The following is a 23,982-nucleotide window of genomic DNA, read 5'->3' on the forward strand; positions in this document are numbered from 1 at the left end:
GTCCGTGAGGACTATTCTCCTCCTTAAACGACGGAATCTTCAACAAGATTTCTGCCCGCGTTAGACCTTCTCCTGATGCGTGGATCAATAACGGGATTCTCTCCGGGTCGCACCAGGTCGAGACAGCAGTGTGTGGACTCACCGCCTACAGATCGCCAGCAACACTCATGGTCATCTTCAGATGACACAGTAATGGATGGATGGACAGATAACGGCAGAAAAAATAGCTTCTTTAGTCCTTATTTCTCAGTAAAAACAGAAAGAAAATCTGACTCCAAATCGCAAACGTATTGCAAAATAAAAGGAATGTTAAATTGATACTAAGAAATCAAACTCTCCCTTCAAAGACCCAGAAACATACATATACACACATATATACACATATATATATAAATATACAGTATTTTTATGCCCTCAAATTACATTTTACTTGTATCATAGTTCTTTGATGGTTTATAGTTCCATAAAATCTATAGACAAAAATAAGAAATAATAATAATAAAATATAATAAATACATAAAAAAAATGAAAATGTATTTGATTTTTTTAATTGATTTATGTGAATATGTTGATTTATTGATTAATGTATATATTCACAGCGTTTGTTCATATTTCTGTTGCAATGACATTTCCGGCCTCTAGATGGCATCAGTCATTCTTCCCTCAGCCACTAAACAAACCTTTGGAATCCTACACAATCCTGGCGATGACTGAGGACGAGAGGATACTCCAGCAGCTTTTAAAGCTGATGTTTTCAAACATTTTGATTTGAAAAAACAAATATAAGCAGTTACTACTTTGTCAAGAGTCATGTGGTCTGTAAATTCTGCAACATCAGAGTCAAGTACTCGGACAATACTACCTATATATCCTTGTTTCTACAGTATCACTATATATCGTATATCGTATCATTGCCGACGTATCGTGATACGTATCGGCAGATTCTTGACAATACACACCTCTAGAAATAAAACTTGGGGTGGGTGTCCCGAGTAAACCCATGCAAGAAAGGAGACTCTTATAAGAAAGGAAATTGCTGGAATTCAACCGGCAACCACTAGACCAACATCAAACCCAATAATGGAGGGTATATGGTCGAGAATGGAGCCAGGCTAAAAAAAAAGTTACTGGCCAAGACTTTATTCCCTTCATCGTCATCTTTTTCTGTCCTTCTATTTTAAAAGTTCATCCGTCTCTGGTGCCCGGGGGGAGGTTGAGGGGTTCGGGGTCTGTTCGGTGGCAGGTCATTACATGATTATGAACTTCCTAATGAGAACATAATGACTTCTTCCCTTCATCTCCCCGCCATCGTTTGTCAGGTCCTGTCAAATTTTGGGAAGTTGACACTTATTCAGTCCTTCACGCTCACATTTCCAACTCTTTTAGAGTGTTTTTAGGTATGAAGCACTTCCTGTCGGTTTTGTGCAACACCTGAACACCTTTTCACCGCATGAAAGAATTCCTAAGAAGAGAATTTAAGTTGCCCCTGAAGCTCTCAGTGCAGGGAAAACAAAGATCCGTCAACATCTGAGAACTTCAGCTCAGGCATCACTGAACGATGACTTTTGTAAACTGTTGAACATTTGTCGAGGACTTCTCCGTGAGTTATAGTCTTCGCTGCCAGACTTCTGTGCCGAGGGCTCCCTGGTGAAGCCATCAAATCACAGCACTGATATCGAGCAGGGTCTGGAAGAGGAACCGCTGAGGGCTCGGCAGCAACTCGGGACATTCATCTTGTGCATATTGATTCATCGTCTCATTCCAGACCAGATCCTTCTTCACCGTGAGTGAAGATGTGAAACCAGGCAGGAACAAAAATCACCCAGAAATGGGATTTACTATTGTCTAAATGAGCTGAAATTAAGTAAATTATCCCTTATTATTGTATTAAAAATATGGTTTTAGTTTCATCAAAATAGGAGATATTTGAATTTTCAAGGGGGTCTTCTGCCCCCCCGTTTCTGCCCCCATGAAAATAAAGAAAATAAGCTAAATATCTGAAAATCTTGCTTACTTTGTACGTACTAACCATAGCTTAAATAACTTTGAAAGTGCATGTATTTTTATTTTCATGGGGTCTTCTGCCCCCTTTGCCCCCCTCTTTCCTTGACATGAGTGGCAGGTGTGTCTGCATACTTACATAAGTCATTTTGCTTAAACAAAGTTGGACATATTTTAATTTTAATGGGGGTGTTCGGCCTCTTTCCACCCCCTTACAAATTTAATTTCTGAAAACCTTCCTCACTTCGTATTTTATAAATCTTGCTTAAATTTCATCAAAATTAGATGTATTTGAATTTTCAAGATGGACCTTTTGCCCTCCTTTCTGCTCACACATACACACACAAACACACACACCTGCACACACTCAAACCTAATTAAGAAAATGAGATTAGTTTCTGAAAATCTCCCTGACTTTTTATGCACTAATCATGGCTTAAATAACTTGCATGTATTTGAATTTTCATGGGGTTCTGCTGCCACTCCTGTCACCCTTCTCTCTGCCACTCTTCCCTTGACCTGAGTTTAATCAAGATTGGACATTTATGAAAATTCATGGGGGTCTCCTACACCCTTACAATTATTTTAAAAAAAAATATGAACTCACGAAAATATCCCTTAGTTTTTATGCAATAAATATGGTTTCAAATGTTCTTTTTAATGGATGTATTTGTATTTCATGGAGGTCTTCTGCCCCCCTTTTTCCTACTTTTCCCTTGACCTGATTGAGTTGTCCTCCCCCCTAAAACCTGTCCTTAGTGGTCGGTACTGCTCTGCATTTTTTTCAAGTAATTTTGTCTTCATAAAAATTGGATGAATTTGAATTTTCATGGCGGTCTTTTGCCCCCCTTTCTGCTTACTCACAATTGAGAAAATTAGCCAAAATTTCAGAAAAAAAAAATCCCTGACTTTGTATGTGCAAACTATGGCTTAAATAACTTTAACATTGCATTTTATTTTTATTTTCATGGCGGTCTTCTGCCCCCCTTGACCTGATTGACTTGACCTCCCCCTTAAAACCTCTTTTGAGTGGTTAGTAGTCGGCTGCCCTCATTTTTTCCCCTTTTCCCTTGACCTAAACCCTATATATACCCTATACATATTTTAAATTTTATGTTTTTTTTTGCCCCCTTACAATTATTGAAAATGAGCTAATAAAAAAATAAATCTCCCTTACCTAGTATGATATAAATCTGGCTTGAAATGAATAATAATTGAACATATTAGAATTTTCATAGGAGTCTTCGCCCCCTTTCACCCCCTTACAATTCAGAAAATAAACTGCAATTCTAAAAAAAAAACAACCTTTCTTAGTGTGTAACTAATAAGGTTTATCGCACAGTTTGTAAGTTCAGACGGTCACACACACTCAACACACACACACCTACCTAGTGAATAAAACGTCTTGTGTACGGATGTTTAACGATCTACTAAGTGGAAGCTAATGCTGTTAGCGAGTACATAAGAATCCTGGTGGTCCGAGCAGTGATGAGGCTCAAACTGATGCATCTCCTTCATTTTCTCGCTCCCCTGTTACGAAGCTTATTTTATGTGCCGACGTTAGAAACTGTCCGTCGGGGTCTAAAGGGCTGAAAAATATCTTTTAATAAACCGCGCCTCCGTGGAAATCTTTTTTATGCTGACACATCCAACAACACGACTCATCCTTCTCTGCAAACGTCTCGAAAGTAGAAAGTAGTAGTTTAATAAAGTGAGAGTGTTTTATGATAAAGTTACCCGGAGAGATGATCGCAGATACTTCCTGATAACTGGTGAAGTTACAGGTGTGACCCAGGGCTTCTACCAACACTTGAGCGGCAAGTGAAGCTGGAAGATAATGAATGTAAGAACCAGGACGACGACCAATCACAGGTCATTTCACCTTCTCAATAATTCACGGAGCGGCGAAGGTGTGAGTCAGAGGTCAAAGTGGATATGAATATTTCAGCCATTCTCTACTCGGATATTTGTGTTTGAGTTTAAATTACATTTTTAATTGCATCATGTTCAGTATTACACACAAAAAAGTGTGACAATATTTGACCTGTTCATGCTTTTCTAATTGTTGTTAACTCGCTATATACGATACACACATCATGATTCAAGGATAATGATACAATATATTGAATTTCTCAAAATGTTCAAGTTGCTGGAGTCAAATGTATCCTCTTGTCCTCAGTCGTCGCCAAAGGATTTCTTTAGCGGCTGAGGACACACATTCACGATGACCTCGACTCATAGATACACAATTGACACACACACTCACTGAACACGCACACACTTGACACACGCACACAATATACTCTTTCTCACAGGCAGGCACAGCATGACACACTCACTCCAATCACAGGTGCAAAAACATCCCCGACAAACACACACTCCACACACACATGCACACATTCACATGCATGACTCACGCACACACAATCGACACACACATACGACACACACAAACACACATTAGACACACACATAGACACATTCGACACACACATACACACATGCACTCACACTCACCAACACACTCACACACACATTCGACACACACATACACATTCGAAACACACAAACACACATTCGACACACACATACACTCACACTCCATTCACGCACGCACACATTCGACACACACATACACACATACACTCACACACACACACCAACGCACTCACACACACATTCGACACACACATACGACACACACATACACACATTCGACACACACATACGACACACACATACACTCATTCGACACACACATACACTCACACTCCACACACACCCACGCACGCACGCACACACATTTGACACACACATACACATATTCGACACACACATGCACACATACACTCACACTCACCACACATTCGACATACACGCACACCTACAACTACACTCACAAACTCTACACACACGCAAGCACACACACATTCGACACACACTTATACACATTCAACCCGCACCTACACATACCTACACACACACTCACACACACACACTCAAACCTACACACACACACACCTACACACCTACACACACACACCTACACACAGACACACCTACACACACTCAAACCTACACACACACACCTACACACACTCAAACCTACACACACACACACAGACACACCTACACACACTCAAACCTACACACACACACACCTACACACACACACTCAAACCTACACACACACACACACAGGTAGCTAAAGCTTAGTTTTGCTGCGCCCGCCTCACGATTGTTTCCATTAGCGTCTGAGATGATTAACTTTCCACGGATGCAGCAGCACAGTCAGAGTGACGTCAAGCTGTGACCTTGACAGAGGAGCTGCTCTGAGGTACCTGATGATGAAGGAGCTGGAGCGAGAGACAGCGAGAGAGACAGCGAGAGAGAGACAGAGAGAGAGAGAGAGAGAGCGTCAGACGTCAACTTACTGCACAGAGCAATGATGTGGCTGCTGTCCTCGTGGACGAACTTCTTGGTCACCGCCTCCTCCATGATCTGCTTCACCTGCCGTGAGAGAAACACTCCCGTGAGTCACTGCAGCCGAACACAGTCTGCGTCGATTCTCACACATGCTCCTCACGCAGAACAAACAAGGTTGCAGATGAAACCTGCTCGTTTCCCACACGTGTGAGAGTCTCGGATCTGCACCGACAACTCCTCCGGCTCCACCACAACGAGAGGGAAGAAGATGAAATGAGTCAGTCCTGCAGTCGAGCTAGTCTCCGGGGGAAGCGGTGATTTGATGCTCCTGCAAACTTCTCCGCAGACTTCGTCGGGCAGTGAAGAACCCGACGGGTCTGATCCAATTATCGCTTTTAATGAGACACTGGTGCCAACGTTGTGGTTCTTCGACAATGAACTGAGGCGACAATGTTGCATGGAAAGAAAAAACTATTTCATTTATGTATTACATTTCTGTTCAATCGATTATTACTGTCTGAAAGGTGTTTAATTTTGAAAAAAAGCATGGTATTTTCTCTGAAGGAACATTAGTCTTAGATTATTGACACTTCAAGGCGATAATTTAGGTCAAGTTTACTCTTGTAAAACTAGTGAAAATGAGTGAAACACAAACTCTAAAGTTGTTGCAGATAAACTAGTTCAGTGTATTTTACCTGCATTTAATGTCTATCATGTTATTTTATTTTTGCTGACAATTAAGAAACATATTTGGGGTGAAGTATCAATGGAAAATATTCAGTACTGATACCGATACCTTCACTTTGATTTACCGGTTCCTGGATGTCACTTTTTTCAGTAAACAAAAACAAAAATGACACTAAACATTTTTCCACATCTTTTAAAGTTTTCTTACAGAAAAAATACATAAAACTTCAATCAGATGTTCACCGTCTTCGTTACAGTTTTTCTTCTTAAAATCGAAACGTCGAGACGCATGTTTTGATGCGCAACTACTACTGTAAGTAGTCTTAGCATTAGCTACTACTTTCGTAAAAGTACCAAAGTTTGATCCCTAATCCTATGTGAAAAAACTTTTTGGGAAATCTGTTACTTTTCTTCCCTAAAACCTTTTATTTATCCGGTTGTTCTGCTTGTGTGTTAACTTTTTGTGTCAACATTTTACCTTTTTGTTGTCTCATCGAAAATGTAGTGTTGATAAATAAATAAAAGATACAAAGTTAAAAATGTTTTTCACGTTAATAACAGTTTTGAAAACGAAAGTAAATCACTAAATATGAATGGACGTTACATAAGTTTTGTCTAGAGAAGGTCGTTCTTTTCCCAGGTGCTTACCACAAATGGGATACCGCAAACACATTTGTTTCGGGCCTTCGGGTCACCTTGACCCTGAGACGCAACAAGGGTTAAATTATAAACATTTATTTGAGCTTGAAAACTCATCTTTACATCCAGTATGAGGTAACATCCCTCTCAATAACGGTGACCTGAACAGCTCCCATGATGCTTTGCCGCCCAGCCAACCAATCGCGGCTGTTGATCGTTTTCAGAAAAGTAACGTAGACGTATAATTCAAATACAGTATTGTAGCGACCAATAAAGCGTCACTAAATAAATCAGTACGTAAAAAGGAAGTCCGCGGTTTTGTCGGCATCGTTAGTAAAGTGAGTGTGGTAATAAGTGCCTAGTACTAATAGGTGTATCTGCTGTGTCGCCCACTTAGGATAACGATTGCGTCTCAATTTAAATGGTTTTGTTTGATCGATTCAACCAGGAGTGAAGACTAATCTATTAAAGTGAACAAAGAACATCTGCATGTATTTGTTTAGCTACACAATGATCGGATCTGGCGGGTCATGCAACCAGATCTCCCTCCCGGCCTGTCGCTGGTCTGAAGCATCGGAGCAGATGTGTCACGCAGGAATCAATATCTTGCACCTGCAGATGTCAATAAGTGGCACTAAGCGGGTTCCGCTTGTCACTGAATGAGGGAGGAAATTAGTGTTGTGCATCCTTATTTAGAGCGTCGCGGCTTAATGAAGTGCCGGGAACCCTCGGCTGTAACTTCACCGACTCGTCTATCACGGAGCTCTTTGTTCGGAAAATCATTCATTTCCCAACAAAACTTTCTATATGGGACTTTTTTTAAGGAGACAATAACAACAACTGAATCCTCCAGAAATTAAAGTTTATTTTGTGGGAGGCTGAGCCACCAAGTTTAAGGTGCGATAAATCAATACTTTTCGTGAGTTACAATCATTGACCGCCTCAGATCTCTTCCAGAGGATACAGAATACTTTTTTACATTATATAACATTTTAATTTAGAATTTTTGAGAAATCAACAAATAAAACTTGTTTTTAAGCTATTTTTTCATGGGGTTTCGTCAAAGATAACAGGTTTGTGATGCATTAGATGAATTATTATCACATGTTACGATCATTGACTTGGTCATGTATTGGTCTTGTCTTGGTCTGGTCTTGGTCGTGTATTGGTCTAGCTTCGGTCATGTCTAGGTCTCATCTTGGTCTCGTCTCGGTCTCGTCTTGGTCTTGTCTTGGTCTTGTCTTGGTCATGTCTTGGTCGTGTATTGGTCTTCTCTTGGTCATGTATTGGTCTTCTCTTGGTCATTGATTGGTCTTGTCTTGGTCATGTCTCGGTCTCGTCTTGGTCTCGTCTTGGTCTTGTCTTGGTCATGTATTGGTCTTCTCTTGGTCATGTATTGGTCTTGTCTTGGTCATGTCTTGGTTGTGTGTTGGTCTCGTCTTGGTCATGTCTCGGTCTCGTCTTGGTCTCGTCTTGGTCTTGTCTTGGTCATGTATTGGTCTTGTCTTGGTCATGTCTTGGTCGTGTATTGGTCTTCTCTTGGTCATGTATTGGTCTTCTCTTGGTCATGTCTTGGTCTTGTCTTGGTCTTGTCTTGGTCATGTCTTGGTCTCGTCTCGGTCATGTCTTGGTCATGTCTTGGTCATGTCTTGGTCTTGTCTTGGTCTTGTCTTGGTCTTGTATTGGTCTTGTATTGGTCATGTATTGGTCTTGTCTTGGTCATGTCTTGGTTGTGTGTTGGTCTCGTCTTGGTCATGTCTTGGTCTCGTCTCGGTCATGTCTTGGTCATGTCTTGGTCTTGTCTTGGTCTTGTCTTGGTCTTGTCTTGGTCTTGTCTTGGTCTTGTCTTGGTCTTGTCTTGGTCTCGTCTTGGTCTCGTCTTGGTCATGTATTGGTCTCGCCTTGGTCTTGTCTTGGTCTTGTCTCGGTCATGTCTCGGTCTTGTCTTGGTCTTGTCTTGGTCTTGTCTTGGTCTTGGTCTTGTCTTGGTCTTGTCTTGGTCATGTATTGGTCTTCTCTTGGTCATGTATTGGTCATGTATTGGTCTTGTCTTGGTCATGTCTTGGTCGTGTATTGGTCTTCTCTTGGTCATGTATTGGTCTTCTCTTGGTCATGTATTGGTCTTGTCTTGGTCATGTATTGGTCTTGTCTTGGTCATGTATTGGTCTTGTCTTGGTCTCGCCTTGGTCTTGTCTTGGTCATGTCTCGGTCTTGTCTTGGTCTCGTCTTGGTCTCGTCTTGGTCTTGTCTTGGTCATGTATTGGTCATGTATTGGTCATGTATTGGTCTTGTCTTGGTCATGTCTTGGTCGTGTATTGGTCTTCTCTTGGTCATGTATTGGTCTTCTCTTGGTCATGTATTGGTCTTGTCTTGGTCATGTATTGGTCTTGTCTTGGTCATGTCTTGGTTGTGTGTTGGTCTCGTCTTGGTCATGTCTTGGTCTCGTCTTGGTCTCGTCTCGGTCATGTCTTGGTCTCGTCTTGGTCATGTCTTGGTCATGTCTTGGTCTCGTCTTGGTCTTGTCTTGGTCATGTATTGGTCATGTCTTGGTCTCGTCTCGGTCATGTCTAGGTCATGTCTTGGTCTCGTCTTGGTCATGTCTTGGTCGTGTATTGGTCTTCTCTTGGTCTTGTCTTGGTCATGTATTGGTCTCGTCTTGGTCTTGTCTTGGCTTTGACTTGGTCTTGTCTTGGTCTCCTCTTGGTTGTGTCATGGTCATGTCTTGTTATTGTCTTAGTCTTGTATTGGCTTTGTCTTTGTCTTGGCCTCATCTTGGTCTCATTCGAGTCTTATCTTGGTCTCGTATTTGTGGCGTCTTTGTGGTGTTTTGGTCTGGTGGTCTGAGTCTTGTCTTAGTTGTGTCTTGGTCTTGTCTTTATCCTGTCTTGGTCTCGACTTGGTCATATTATGGTCTCGTCTTGGTCTTGACTGTCTCAGATCTCTTCCAGAGGATGTGGACTACTATCCCACAAAAAATCATAACATTTAAACGTAGAATTCCAGTGAAATTAATAATAAAATCGTCTTATGACAGTGTCAACAAAGTTCATGATGCTATAGCTGGCACAGAGATGAGGTCATCAGTCTTAAGGACATTAAAAAAAGTCAGTTTTTATGCCATAAAACTGCATCAGGACACTCAAATCTCACTCTTGTCATTTCCTGAAACTTGGCAACCCTGGAAGAAACAATCGTAGAAAGCAGCAGGCGAGGAGTCAGTCCTGCTATTGCTATCTGTTTGTCCTCTTGCTCCCTGTAATCCACAGCAGACGGAGGAAACCAGAGTGCTCACGGTAGGAGACACTGATCCAGAAGCTGAATGCTGAGCAGTGAAAGAAGTGAATCATCCGCCTCTCTTCTATTAACAGTAGTGATTAGTGCTTGAATATTGCGTGGGAGCGATGAAAGTGTGTCGCTCCTCTTTTACTACTTAATATTACCATTTCATTCTTGTCCTCCTGCCGCCCGTGAAGAGCCTTCCATTAATACAAATGATCCAGTTGGCGGCAGGGAAGCATTTGGTGTTTGAGAACAAGCGCCTCGCTGCTGCCATATTAATCAAAAACTAAAGCAATTTAACTTTAGCAGGGGCTGCCGAGGCTTTCTGTTGCCAGGCGATGGAGAGCGGAGGGAACACGCTAGCAGAGCTGCCGGGTGACTACAGGGTCAAGTTTGACATCCTCTCCATTTATTATCCACAATTTAAGCCACTTAAGAATCATAAATACAGGCTTTTATTCATCATGTACAAGCAATATGACTGAAAATCCTGACCGAGCAACAAACAAAAGAACATTAAAAAATAGATTCATCCGTTTTTAAAGTTTTACACACTGAAACACGTAAACTCCCAATACATATTTGTCCCACTTGCCACTCAGCAAATACTGTAGTGAGACTATTCACAGTCATGCATGTGGTCAGGTCGTAGTTCTCCAGATCAGAATAATGTTCTTCAAACCCCAGCAAGTTATTGTTTAGTTGCTTAATTTTATTTTTTGGTTCTTGAACTGGAAAAGTTTCTGTCTTGAATAAGTCTTGGTGTTGGTCTGGGTCCTAGTCTTGGTCTCGATCTGGTCTTAGTTTTGTTTTTGTTTTGGTCTTCATTTTGTCTTGTTCTTGGTTTTGTCTTGGTCTTGGTCTTGTCTTTGTTTTTGTCCTTGGGTTGGTTTTAGTGTAGGTCTGAGTGTTGGTCTCGTCTTGGTTTTGGTCTGGGTGTAGGTCTTGTCTTGGTCTTCTTGTCCTGGTCTCGGCTTAAAAGGTCTTGACTACAAGTCATGGTCTTGGCCTTGGTTTTTGTCTTGGTCTTGTCTTGGTATTTTTTCGGTTTTGTCTTGGTCTTGTCTCGATTTTTGGTTTGGTTTTGGTTTCGCACTGGTCCTTTCTTAGACTGTATTGGTCTCGTTGTGATCTTGGTTTTGTCTTGGTCTCGTCTTGGAGTTTGTTTTAGTGTTGGTGTGGGTCTTGGTTTTGTCTTGGTCCTGGTCCTGGCCCTGTTCCTGGTCTTGATCTTGGTCTTGTCTTGGTCTCGGCTTCGTTGAGGACTTAATTACAAGTGGAGCTTTTATCAATTTGTACTTCTAAGACAACAAAAGACTTTCAAATACCTTTACATAGAAAATTAATTAGATAATTTTACATTTTTAAATGTGTAACAAAAGCAACAGAATAACTAGAAATGTGGTGTGTTTTGTTACGACTTCTTGATACAATTGATTCGTTTTGTATTCAACAATCCTAAACCCATTTATGACATACACATCTACCTGTTTTTTTTACTTTCTAGCAAAAGTATTTAATTATTCGCCGTAAAATAATCTGAATGTAAAAGTATAGTGCAGAGAAATAAAAAATAAAACACTTGTCATTATAAATAGATCTAGGTACCTGCAACATAATTTAGTTTTTGATTTTTAATAATTATTATCACTTATCCATCTTCTTATGATTATGGGAGGAAAGCAGAGTGCACACAAAGCACAAAGAATTGCTCAAAGACACACAAATTGGACAAAATACTCCTAACAGTTACTTCACTGATTGTTCAAGAGACGTCGTGACACATTTGCCAGCAGAGCAGAATAAAAATTGAGCAAAGTATCCTTGAGCGAACTCACGTAGTCTTCAATGTCCTGTGACCACCACGCGTTGTTCTTTTATTCCCTGATGGTCTGATTTAAGCAGATAAAGATCTCGGTCGTTCGCAGACATCCTGAGGACTGCAGCTATTTTCAGCTTTACAAATGTCACGACGCTTCGTCTCGAGACACCAACCTGTGGGTCACAACCACAGTCAACCACGGTCAGCGATGTTCTGCAAGAATTAATTTTCAAGTCAATCTTAGTTCAATTCGATTCTATTTAAAGTGTCAAATCATAACAACGTTATCTAAGGTCAGCTATGGTGTCCCACAAGGTTTCAGTTCTTGGCTCAATCCTCTTCACCCTCTATAAGCATCCACTAGACAATTTTTATCACTCGTTATGCTGATGACGTCCTATTGTATTCATCAATGAAGGCAGATGCCACCTCCTATCTCCGCGCTTATACAGCACACCCTTAGATTAGATTGACTTTATTAATCCCTCTGGAGGTCTCCTTTGGGAAATTGGGTCCTCTCGGATCCAGGATCTCCTTCATGGCCCCGTCTGAGACTGATCTGCCCTGCTCTACCCTGTTCTCTCTTCTCTCCCGGTCTCTCCATTCACCTGTCTTTTTTTCTACCTCCAATCCAATCACACCCAGTCTGGTTCTGCTCGAGGTTTCTGCCTGTTGTGATCTTCAAGGACCCAGTTTTTTTTCTTCTGTACAGTGTAGCTCAAACTGTAAAGTGTAGTGGGTTGAATATGATTTGACACTTTCAAAGAAATTAATTTAAAACATACATATTTACCTCTAATGTCTGTTTTATATACTTATACTAGTAAGTACTACAAGTATCCAACGTTGCCCCCGGGATTTAAGGGTCACAAACCCGTCAAAAGTAATGCCAAGGCCATGTAAATATTTGATCATCCCTTTAACAAGCTTTCATGGACTGAAATAGGTTCAACCGTCATTTTTCGGCCGATTTAGCGGATTCTGAAAGAATGGCGTAAAAGATGCTAAAGGCTAAAAGAAGGCTAAAGACTTTTAAAAGGCTGTAACTTGCTAATACTTGAGCTACAGGGCTCCAATTTTAGTTTCATTATTTGGAAAGAGACGAAGAAAATTTGCTTATTGTGGCAGTAATAAAGGGAGAAGTTAGCGCTAAACTGTTTTCAGCTTTTTTGGCCTTTTGCAGACGAATAAGGCCAATAAACAAAAATCATCTTAATCCAGACAAAGAACCGTTCGTTGTGGCCATTTTTAGCCAAAGCAGATCTCTGTAGGACCCCTGCAGCACCCGCAAGAGAAACTCAAGTGACCTTTATAGACGTATCTGACTTTAATCTTTCAGTATTTGACGTCAAGATGAAGAAATATATTTGAACGATTGAGGAGGAGTACGTGTTTGGTGAGGCGTTCAGTGCGTGAAAAAATGTATTTTTCGTAAATATAAAGATGTGAGTGTTTCATGAATGAGTTGCAAATATAACCTGGTACAAGAGTGTCTGATGATTGACAGGTGGTGTGACCTAAAGTAACCTGGTCTTTTCCAGGGGTGACAGGGTTCGGATTTAACGAGACAGTGTCCTGGTAATTAAAAAGTTAAAAAAAAAAAAAAACCTTCCGTGAAGGTGGTTGTAAGCATTATCTCGCCAAGCAGCTCATGTTCACGTCACATCTGCGGCCGCCTGAAAACTCTCGGAGCTTGGTTGCTATGACAACTCGAGATGGAGAAGACAGCGTGGAGGAAGCAGCAATAAGACTGAATGAATGCCAACTAAGCGCAGGAGCAATTAAAACATGAATTTCCAGGGTTTTTCTTATTGGGACCATTATTGTAGCCAACCAACATTTAAGCAGGCGATTCATACAGTTTTATGGTCTTTTGTGTTTGGTCAAATACTGCACTAAGATACACACAATGTTTCCCTTGTATATTTTAATAGTTTTCAATTGTCTAATTGCTTTTTTCCCCCAGTAGTCATAACCTCGCCTCTTCACTGGCAGGAAATGAAGAAAATAAAAGACCAGTCTGCACTGGGAGGAAACACTTGTTTTAATGTTTCCTCACATCTATTTCTTATCTTAGATAGCTAATGTGCCTCTGAAAGAAATCTGTAGAGAAAAGAGACATTTCCTGGAAATTCGTGTTTCAAAATTTGAATCTTATTAACCAATGTCTGAAGATAATTCGACCTTCAGTACAATCCACCAAACGACCATTTGACCTTTCTCTGACTCTGTGGTTGATGATTTCTGTGAACAAGGAATCCGTTCTCAAGTGTTTCCAGTCAACTAGGCAAGAAATATAAATTGAAAAAAATCAGTGCAACATGTAGTCCATTCAGATATCTTAGATGTGAACATTTCTAGAAAACTACTAGTACTCATTGAAACTTCCCTGAAATACGAGGTGACATTTTTCCTTTAGACAACTCTGAGATTTAGGAGATTGTGAGTCAATGATTTCAATTTTTTACATGTTTTCAACCTGTTCTTAGCCATGAGCAAGAATAGCAGAAAACAAAATACTTAATAGTGCGTGTACTGTACTGTCGTTGAATTCTAGGGATTTTTCTAAATGTGGAAAAATTGAAAAACAATTCATGCAGCAACTTCAGAGAAGACATCGAGGAGTTAGTGTTCACAATGTGTCATTTGTCACTAAAGCCTTCCCGACAGACATATGTTGAAAATCTAACAGATGGTTGGACGCTTGTTTCTTAAACTCTGGGACGTAGACATCTGCTTCGCAACTACTGCTCCAAGAAGTGTAAGTTACTCAAATATCACCAGTAGAATCAAATACAAAAGATTTCCGCAGCGACGATCCAATGATAGAAACGTGAACAGGTTTCATACGAAGTTGTTAAAAAAATAATTGTATAGATTTTTCAAACCATATGGTGTCTGTACATAAACTAAAACTTATCTATTGCAGGTTTTATAGCGTCACATTTGAGTAAATAAATGTAAATTGCATCTTTAACCCTTGTGTTATGCCAGGGTGACCGGAAAACAAATGCGCTTGAGGTATCCCTTGTGTCGTCACTGGGTCAAGGTGAACGACCTTTCGCTGCTGCAAATACACTGTATTCCGTCGTGTATTCAGGCCTCCGGGTCACCTTGACCCTAAGATAAAGCCAAGGTTTAATGCCCTTAAAACAATAATAAATAAAAAGGTCGATTAATTTAACTTTGACTGATTTACCTTCTTGTTTCAAAATTGAATCCAACGTTTGCCGTACGTTGGATTTAAAAAGTATTTGGGTTATACATTACTAGCATTACTGGCAATAATTCTGAGCTGCCCAGGAAATTTTAGTCCTTTGACTTATCTCATTCAATCCAGGATCTGCTGGTACAGGGACATGCTTGAAAAGGACATCCACAAAAAGACGTCTAATGACAAAACCCTCCTGGTCCAAGTACCTGTACCGGTCAGTCAGGTGTTCGTTACCATGCCACACAAAAAGACAAACCATTGACATAATTTATGTTCTACTGATAACTGGTGTCTAAAAGGAGGTTTGTATTTAAAAATCATTTTTCAGTATTTTTTCTGAGGTGACATAAGTGAGATATGTCAAGATGGTTCTTTCAGTCAAAGTTACTTAACAAATAAATAAATCTGTAAACTACTGAAAATGAGTTAAACAAACGATATGATTTCTTTTTACTTTTTTATCTGAAGGTAGTTACGTGAATATAATACTTTACTAAGTAAAGTGGTGAGCCTTGGAAAAAAAATTGGGAACCACTGCTTTAGAGAGTACATGTTATAGACTAGGGTTGTGTATTAGAAAGAATCCAGCATTATGATACATATCAAAGTACAAGGTCAACAATATGATATATTATTATATACTGCGATACTGTAGAAACAAGGATATATTTGTAGTATTATCGAGTACTTGACTCTGATGTTGCAGAATTTACAGACCACATGACTCTTGACGAACTGCTTTCATTTGTTTTGAAACCAAATTATGTCCAAACATCACTGAGTCACTGTATCCTCTCGTCCTCATTGTCCCTTTTAATGCGGAGAATGCCATGAATGCTGCCACCTAACAGCCGGAGGTTTAATTGCAACCCAAGAATAAACAAACAGCCTTGAATATTTGCATGTTAATCAAAAAATAATTATAATTAAAGCAATATCACATTATTTTAGTTACATACTGTTGAAATATACTAATAAAAAATAGAAATCGACACGATGCAGTTGAATATCGATATGGGATCTTGAGAAACATTATCGCAAATTTAAGTATATCAATATTTTCTGACATCCTTAGTATAGTCATGTTGAAAACGCAAGTATAGTTAGTATTTAGGATTAGTTTTTGAATGTGATTCGTATTATGAATGGAAAACAAAATGTTTATTGAATTGAAGTAGTACAAAACAAAGGATATTCTGTAGCCCTGCATCGTTCACCTTGACCAGGTGCACCTGAAACCAGTGCCAACTTGGAGCAGCAGTTTTTTGGTGGAAGATAAAATCCCCTCAACAGGTCGCCAGTCAAGACAAGACACAAGCACACCTGACATCAATACCCAGAGAATCTTCACCATCCACAGATCACGGAACCATGTTAGGAGGAGGGTCTAAAAAACAACTTTGGACTCCTGGTGTGAAGAAGGAGGCATCAGAGTTTTCAGGGGTTCCTCTTCCTGTCCGTTCGTCATCATCATCATCAATCACGATATTAAACCAATATTTATCTTTTTTCAAACGTGTTTTCAATGATGGTTGCGATGCGCAGCAGGATCTCGCCGCAAAATCCCGTTTGTTTCTAGATGTTGATAAACGGTACCGAACCATGATCACACACGGAACCAAGAAGCACTGATCCTGTCAGGATCAACCATCCTGTTGATACCGAGTATCCTGGACGCAGGGAGGGACCGTCATGCATCTCACCTCTCGCTTGACGTTCCATAGTAACCGCTCCTTGTGTTCTTCCTCCGCCGAGCCCTCCATGTCCGCGTGGGTCTGCCCGTGGGTTCGTCTGCGGTGCTGCACGACACGGCGTCGTCTGAGACCAGAACCACCTTTCTCTCTCTTTCTCTCTTTCTCTCTCTCTCCCTTTTTTTTTTTTTTTTTAGTTTCCTCCTTCTCTCGCTCAGCTGGAAGTGGTGACGTCAGCAGTGGACCTGCCTTCCTTCTAATCAATGAACGGGAATCGAACCAACATCGTTCTCGAGGTTGTGACAGAGAAGCTTATCTTACGTGGATGATTATAAAGCTGTCATTTGACGTTTATTGTAGGTATAATAATACAATAAAAACGGTGTTAGTTGAAGCCAGAATATAAATTTAATCTCAGAACTTAAATCATAGAAATAAACAAAAACCAAGACACGTTTGATTATCTTGTTCGTCATCGTCCAATAAATCCAAAATGTGTTTTTTTTTCTTTAAATGTTGCGTCAATCGTCGTGAAAGCTCGTCGGTGATTGGGTATAAACATGCTGCCGCCCCCATGTGGCTATACAGTGAACCTGCAACACGACCATCAGTTTTAGTTTGATTAATACACATTTATTCTTCCCCCATTGGGAACATTTTACTACACATACAATAGACGTATGAAAAATAAAAATTGAAAAATTGAATTGAATGATAGAAAATTCAAATATTCAAAATAATAATGAAAATAGAATAGTAATAATATAAAATAAACAGACACAATTATAAATAAAATAACGTTAAATATATTTACTAAAATAAACACTATACACAAGTACAAATTTCGTCTCGCTTTTTTTTTTTTAAATTCAAGTCCACAGCGAAAATGCTTTTGGCTTAGCTCCGTTATATCTTATAATCCTTCCCTTTTGCAGTTAATAACATGCATAGTTTTTATCCTAGTAACATATTCTGTCAAGGACATTGTGAAGCATTATGTTTGTTATTGTGGGGTTCGTGCTGTGCAACACACTGACAGCAGTACATTTACGTCATATAATTCTAAAATAAACTTTTAGAATTCCCCAGTCAAATTTAATACAGGTCTAGGAATAACAAGTGAGTGAAAAGGGAAGCAACAAAAAATACATTTACATATACATTTATATTAATTTAGATTATATTTAACTGCAAAATAGTGAAAGTTAAATATTAATAACTTAAATTAACTTTTACTTTAATTCCCTATTACTATTTATTTCAACATGAATATTAAAATTAAGTTGTCTTCTTCTTTTAGGTTGTACAATTATAACGGTTCTAGTAGTAGTAGCAGATAAAGTTTTTTTTTTAATGGCAAACCGGAAATCAACAATTGCAACATAATTCTGAGACAGAGAACTAATGAAAAGTATAAGGAGGTTTAAAAACTAAATACAAATAAATGAATAAATAAACATGATTAAGCGTGGTTGTCGCTTCTCACATTTTATTTTGACAGCGACGCCGAACCGGAAGTGTGGATCCAAAATGGCGTCCGTGGAGTGACAACAGGCTCCCGGGTCTCTCTGACTACCTCGTAAGTTAACACGATTAATCTCATTTTTTTTAAACTATGAGGATCTATACTTGCGAAAGCCATCTTTCGATCATGGAAACCTGCAAGTGTTTGTGGTTTTATCAGGGAAGCAGCAACTTTTTATTTACGGTAGCTATGGTAACTGCAGCGAGACTGCCACGAAGCATATGTTGCTCCACGGAAATATAATGTTATCTATAAATTAATATTGTTAGGAATTTTGATTATGATTCGAATCGTATTAATGGCTACAAACGCCGTAACAGAAAATAAATGGATCACTAAGCCAATATTTACATTTTTTTTCCTCCATCTCTCGTGACTGTTTTGATGTTTGTCGTTTATAAACAAGTTTGTCTCTTCCTGTCGTTCCAGCTCGGCGTCGCTGTCATGGCGGACGAGCGTTTAGCAGAAGCGGGTTTTTACTTTGACGAGGTCAACAAGCTGCGGGCTCTGGACCCGGAGGTCAGTCAGAAGACCTCCGAGCTGAAGGAGGAGTGCAAGGAGTTTGTGGACAGTAGGTGAACTTGATCTTATCACTATCTTGATCTCATGGTTTATGTTGTGAGGCACAAATATTTGAACAAATACTAGAAAAATTGAATGAATATTTACTCATCATTTATAAATAATTTAAAAAAAAGTATGGATCTGGTTAAACTACAAACGGTGCAAATAATGTACAAAGCAAGAAATAATAAATTACCAAGAAACATTCAGGGAATGTTGGATATAATCTAAGACAAAAATTGAAAGGTGTGGCTTCAAATTACATTTTATTTGTATTATTGTTACTTTATGGTTTGACATTTCAATTAAATGTGTGTAAAATCAAAAAAAATCAACGTTTTATTTACAATTAAAATACAAATATTCGAGCGGTTTGTTCCTTTTTCTGATTGGAAATTAAACTTCTGGCTAATAAACACAAGAAATCACTCGATGACTGAGGACTAGAGGATACGGTGGATTCCATCACCTTTTAAAGCTTTATCAATATTCAAAAGCCCTGTATCAATTTTTTTTAATGCTACAATCTAAATGCAAATATTCACGCCAGTAGTTCAGTTTTTGTGTTGCAAATTTAAATTTGATGTCAGCAGTCGTTAGGTCCTCCGAAGAACAATGAAATCCTGTGAGATCCCAGAGATGATGAAACTAAAACACCAGAGTCAAGTACTCGACAATACTACTCGTATATACTCCTTACTACAGTATCAGAATCTATCGTATCGTTGGCCTTGTGAGTTGTGTCATCTCCAGATTGTCGTCGATACATTTTACTTATGGAGGCAAATAAAAGAAAGTACAAATATTAAGTGTCTAAAAAAAGGTACAAAATAAAATGTATTGTATATAAAAGTATATGGAAGAGGAAGCGTGATAACTGAGGATGAGGAAGAAACTAGAAAAAGGATAGTGTTGATGTTTGTATTGTAGTTAAGTTAGTATATGGTGTGTATTTACAGGGATAATAATAATAGTGTATATATTCATCTATATATGATATATTTATATGAAGATCTGCTCTGTATATTCATGTACGAAACTAAAGAATGAGTGAAAAGGGTAAAAGAAATATTTTAAAAAGTGTTTTTACTTCTTGCTTCTCCTTTTTGGAACTCAACTCTTTTCTCTTAATTCGGTTTTAGTTTTATTTATATTCCATTCTTTTATTTGTAAAAATAATTACACATTTAAAAAATAGATTTCATTCCTTCTTTCACTAAAGAAAAGGTTAAAAAAAGAAACGATGGAACGATATTTACTACTTTGAAGAGAGTTCATGATATGATGAAAACTTTTGTTTTGCAGAAATTGGACATTTCCAGAAAATAGTGGGAGGACTCATTGAGCTGGTGGACGAACTTGCCAAAGAGACCGAGACGGAGAAATTAAAGGTGAGACTTTCTTTTTTTTACATCAAAATATAAAATAAAGAAAAAAATACAATTGTTAACTGTAAGAAAAAAAAGTCTAAACAGATTTTTCTACTTTTTACATTATAAGGGCCACATAAGAAAGTAGAAGCAGAAAAGCTTTGACTTTATTTTTTATAAAAGCTAAAGTGTTGTTGTTGTGGCGACTGAGGACGAGAGGATACATTTGACTCTAGCAGATTTTAAAGCTGATCTTTGGAAATATTTTAGGTTTCAAAACAAACGAAAGCAGTTACGACTTCGTCAAGAGTCATGTGGTCTGTAAATTCTGCAACACCAGAGTTAAGTACTTGACAATACTACAAAGATATACTTGTTACTACAGTATCACAGTGTACCAGCCACCTTCTGAGTTGATGTATTTACGGACAAAGTGATTCTGTCGCGTTAATTCAGCTCCTGATGTTTTACTTTCTTGTGACGCTTGAATATGTCAATATAATGCCAACAAATATTCACCACCAGCTGCAGGACAAATTATTGATCAGGATTAAGTTTATAAACGTCACCGATTTTTTTTTTATGCAACTGAAGAGTTTACATGTGTATGTTTTTTAGTTTCAATAAATGAAAATTAGTTGAACTTTATTTTTACGTTTGCAAGAGAAAATACGATGTAGTTGTAATACATAACTTTGACCACACGATGTCGACAAAGCTGAACTGAACTGCCGATCCAGGTTTAACTTTTTATTTTTATTTAATTTAATTTTCAGGCCATCGGAGCAAGAAACCTGCTGAAGTCTGTGGCCAAGCAGAGAGAGTCTCAACAGCAGCAGCTGCGAGCGCTTATAGCAGAGAAGAAGATGCAGCTAGAAAGGTGAATATGAACCCAAAACTTCCCAATTATTATTATGTTTAAGGGCTATATAGATTTTTTTTTTCCAAATGTTTTTATTTAATTGTTGAATTGATTTTGTCATCAGATATCGGATCGAGTACGAAGCTTTGTCCAAAGTGGAGTCGGAACAGAACGAGTTCATCGACCAGTTCATTCTACAGAAATGACGAAGGACGTCTCCACTGCCTCAGTGCCTCTCCTCCTCCTCCTCCTCCTTCTTCTCCTCCATCATCCTTCGCTTCACTTTCTTGACATTCCTTTGACACACAGTGTCCGGGACCAATATTTATGGATATTATTTATACAATTTCTACACCGTAATTACTCGTGTGGAAGTGATTTTATTTGTATAGATAAGAAAATCCTCTGCATGCTGCATGTTTGTTATCAATAATTATGTCCTCGTTTATGAGTCGTTCGTCCACATTATCCATGTTTGACACATGTTTGAAGAATACAAGGGCAATACTTGAATAAATACATGTTGTACAATTCATTCCTGAATCTAGTGACATTTTTTTCATTTAAAATACAAAACTGTTAAATAAATACACATTTGTCAAAATTAAAAACGCAACAAGACATTTTTTAAGAGATATATTATAGCAGGAAACACCATGAGTTTTGAGAAAAATAAACAAAATAATAAATATTCTTTCCAATGACACGGCATGTGTTTTTGGTATCCCTCGTGTTGTCTCAGGGTCAAGGTGACGCTGAGGCCCGAAGACAAATGTGTTTGTGGTATCCCTTGTGCTGTCTCCGGGTCAAGGTCAACGACCTCCACCACTGTATTTTTATTTCTGGAAGCCAAAGACAACACAAGGGATACCACAAACACATTTGTTTTCAGGCCTTTGGGTCACCTTGACCTTGAGACAACACAAGGCATACCACAAACCTATTTGTTTTCGGGCCTTCGGGTCACCTTGACCCAGATACAACACAAGGGGTAAAAACTAAAAATATATGTTTTTATATAATACAAGTGTTGCAAGAAAATATCAGTACATTTTAATACAAGTATTTTTTTTCACAATACTGTATCAATATTCAACAGCCCTATTGATTTTGTTTAAGAAAATTACAATTTGAAATGTACTTTAATGGATTTGAATGATTAGATTCTTTTTTTTCTTCGTGGTTTAAATTTCAATAACGTGTGTGTTCATCATAACATTCTTCTATTTATACATACATACAAGCAGTACTTTAGTTTTCAGCAAGTCTATAGTAATACTTAAAATATTGCGATCATTTTTTTCACAATACTGTATCGATATTAATAATGATATTATATATAGAATATTTAATAATTATAGAATGTCACGATTACTATTTTTAATTTTTTTGGTATTCAAATTATAATTTATATATTTCATAGTTGTTTTATGGTTTGTATTTCAATAGATACATATTTGCATATCCTTATTTAATTAATTTGGCTTTTGAATATTTTATTTTAATTATAGATCTATATTAATTATTAATATTAAATCATTTGTGTAATATATAAAAATTCGATTTTTTAAATATACAACAAACGTGCAAATTATCACGGCATTTGTTCATTTTTTGTGTTGCAATTAAACATCCCGCCACTAGATCGCGGCAGTCATTACGTACCCTGCGGCTAAAGAAACAAGATCCCGGCGATGACTGGGGACAAGAGGATACATTGACTCCAGCAGCTTTTAAAGCTGATGTTTGGACATATTTTGGTCAAAAAACAAATGAAAGTAGTTACGACTTCGTCAAGAGTCATGTGGTCTGTAAATTCTACAACACCAGAGTCAAGTACTCGACAATACTACACATATATACTTGTTACTACAGTATCACAGTAGAACTGTTAGCGCCCCCTTCAGCTCCTCCAGATGCTGCTGCGTGAAGGACGTGAAGTGAAGCTCCAGACCCGGCGTGACAGGACACAGGGGGCGGGACTATCATCAGTGTGGACGGGGGAGGAGGACGAGCAGAACCAGGCGTGTGGAGCTGAAGTCGTCGTTCTCCCGCGAACACACACGCCTGTGACTCGCAACATGGAGGAGCAGGAGAGCCGACTGACGGAGAGTCCTTGTGATCCACAGCGTGACCCGAGGTACGACATGTTTGAGTCAAAGTGACTTTGACATCTTTGCTGCTTCTTCTTCACCTGCAATATCAAGAGAAAATCACAATGATGTTTGTTATGGAGGATGTTGTTCTTAAATACATACATCAGTATAATTATATATGTGTTTTTAAATACATACATCACTGTAATTATATATGTTGTTTTTTAATGTATACATCACTATAATTATATATGTCGTTTTTTAATGTATACATCACTATAATTATGTATGTTGTTTTTAAATGCATGCATCACTATAATTATATATGTTGTTTTTAAATGTATACATCACTATAATTATGTATGTTGTTTTTAAATGCATGCATCACTATAATTATATATGTTGTTTTTAAATGCATGCATCACTATAATTATATATGTTGTTTTTAAATGTATACATCACTATAATTATGTATGTTGTTTTTAAATGCATGCATCACTATAATTATATATGTTGTTTTTAAATGTATACATCACTATAATTATGTATGTTGTTTTTAAATGCATGCATCACTATAATTATATATGTGTTTTTAAATACATACATCACTATTATTATATATGTTGTGTTTAAATACATACATCACTATAATTATATATGTTGTTTTTAAATACATACATCACTATAGTTATATATGTGTTTTTAAACACATACATCACTGTAATTATATATGTGTTTTTAAATACATACATCACTATAATTATATATGTTGTTTTTAAATACATACATCACTGTAATTATATATG

The 23,982-nt window shown here is 38.2% G+C and overlaps 3 protein-coding genes across 5 annotated transcripts in view; 2 read left to right on the plus strand and 1 right to left on the minus strand.

Annotated features, from left to right (window-relative positions):
- The window catches only part of sgsm2 (small G protein signaling modulator 2), a 55,661-nt gene extending 38,482 nt beyond the window's left edge, over window positions 1-17,179 (minus strand). For 2 of the 3 annotated variants that reach the window (XM_087795296.1, XM_087795295.1), the window contains exons 1-2: window positions 16,772-17,178; window positions 5,436-5,511 (exon numbers count right to left, since the gene is read on the minus strand). In XM_087795296.1, the coding sequence (XP_087651422.1) occupies window positions 5,436-5,511; window positions 16,772-16,831 (136 nt within the window). In that variant the 5' untranslated portion in view covers window positions 16,832-17,178. Of the gene's footprint in view, window positions 1-5,435; window positions 5,512-16,771 lie in introns of all 3 variants that reach the window. The other variant, XM_087795294.1, reaches the window with a different exon arrangement.
- Window positions 17,180-18,288: 1,109 nt separating this feature from the next.
- On the plus strand, window positions 18,289-21,615 carry ift20 (intraflagellar transport 20 homolog (Chlamydomonas)). Its single transcript, XM_087796230.1, has 5 exons — window positions 18,289-18,338; window positions 18,714-18,855; window positions 20,154-20,239; window positions 20,995-21,098; window positions 21,205-21,615. Exons 2-5 carry the CDS (start codon window positions 18,729-18,731, stop codon window positions 21,284-21,286), a joined length of 399 nt encoding a protein of 132 aa, XP_087652356.1. The 5' UTR covers window positions 18,289-18,338; window positions 18,714-18,728; the 3' UTR covers window positions 21,287-21,615.
- A 1,523-nt stretch (window positions 21,616-23,138) lies between these two features.
- The window catches only part of LOC148075087 (RNA-binding protein Musashi homolog 2-like), a 35,977-nt gene continuing 35,133 nt past the window's right edge, over window positions 23,139-23,982 (plus strand). Inside the window, exon 1 of the mRNA XM_087796228.1 lies at window positions 23,139-23,220. Within this exon, the coding sequence (XP_087652354.1) occupies window positions 23,162-23,220 (59 nt within the window). The 5' untranslated portion in view covers window positions 23,139-23,161. The remainder of the gene's footprint in view (window positions 23,221-23,982) is intronic.

The sequence above is a fragment of the Callionymus lyra genome, chromosome 7, assembly GCF_982586985.1.
Source record: "Callionymus lyra chromosome 7, fCalLyr1.hap1.1, whole genome shotgun sequence".
NCBI classification, from domain to species: Eukaryota; Metazoa; Chordata; class Actinopteri; order Syngnathiformes; family Callionymidae; genus Callionymus; species Callionymus lyra.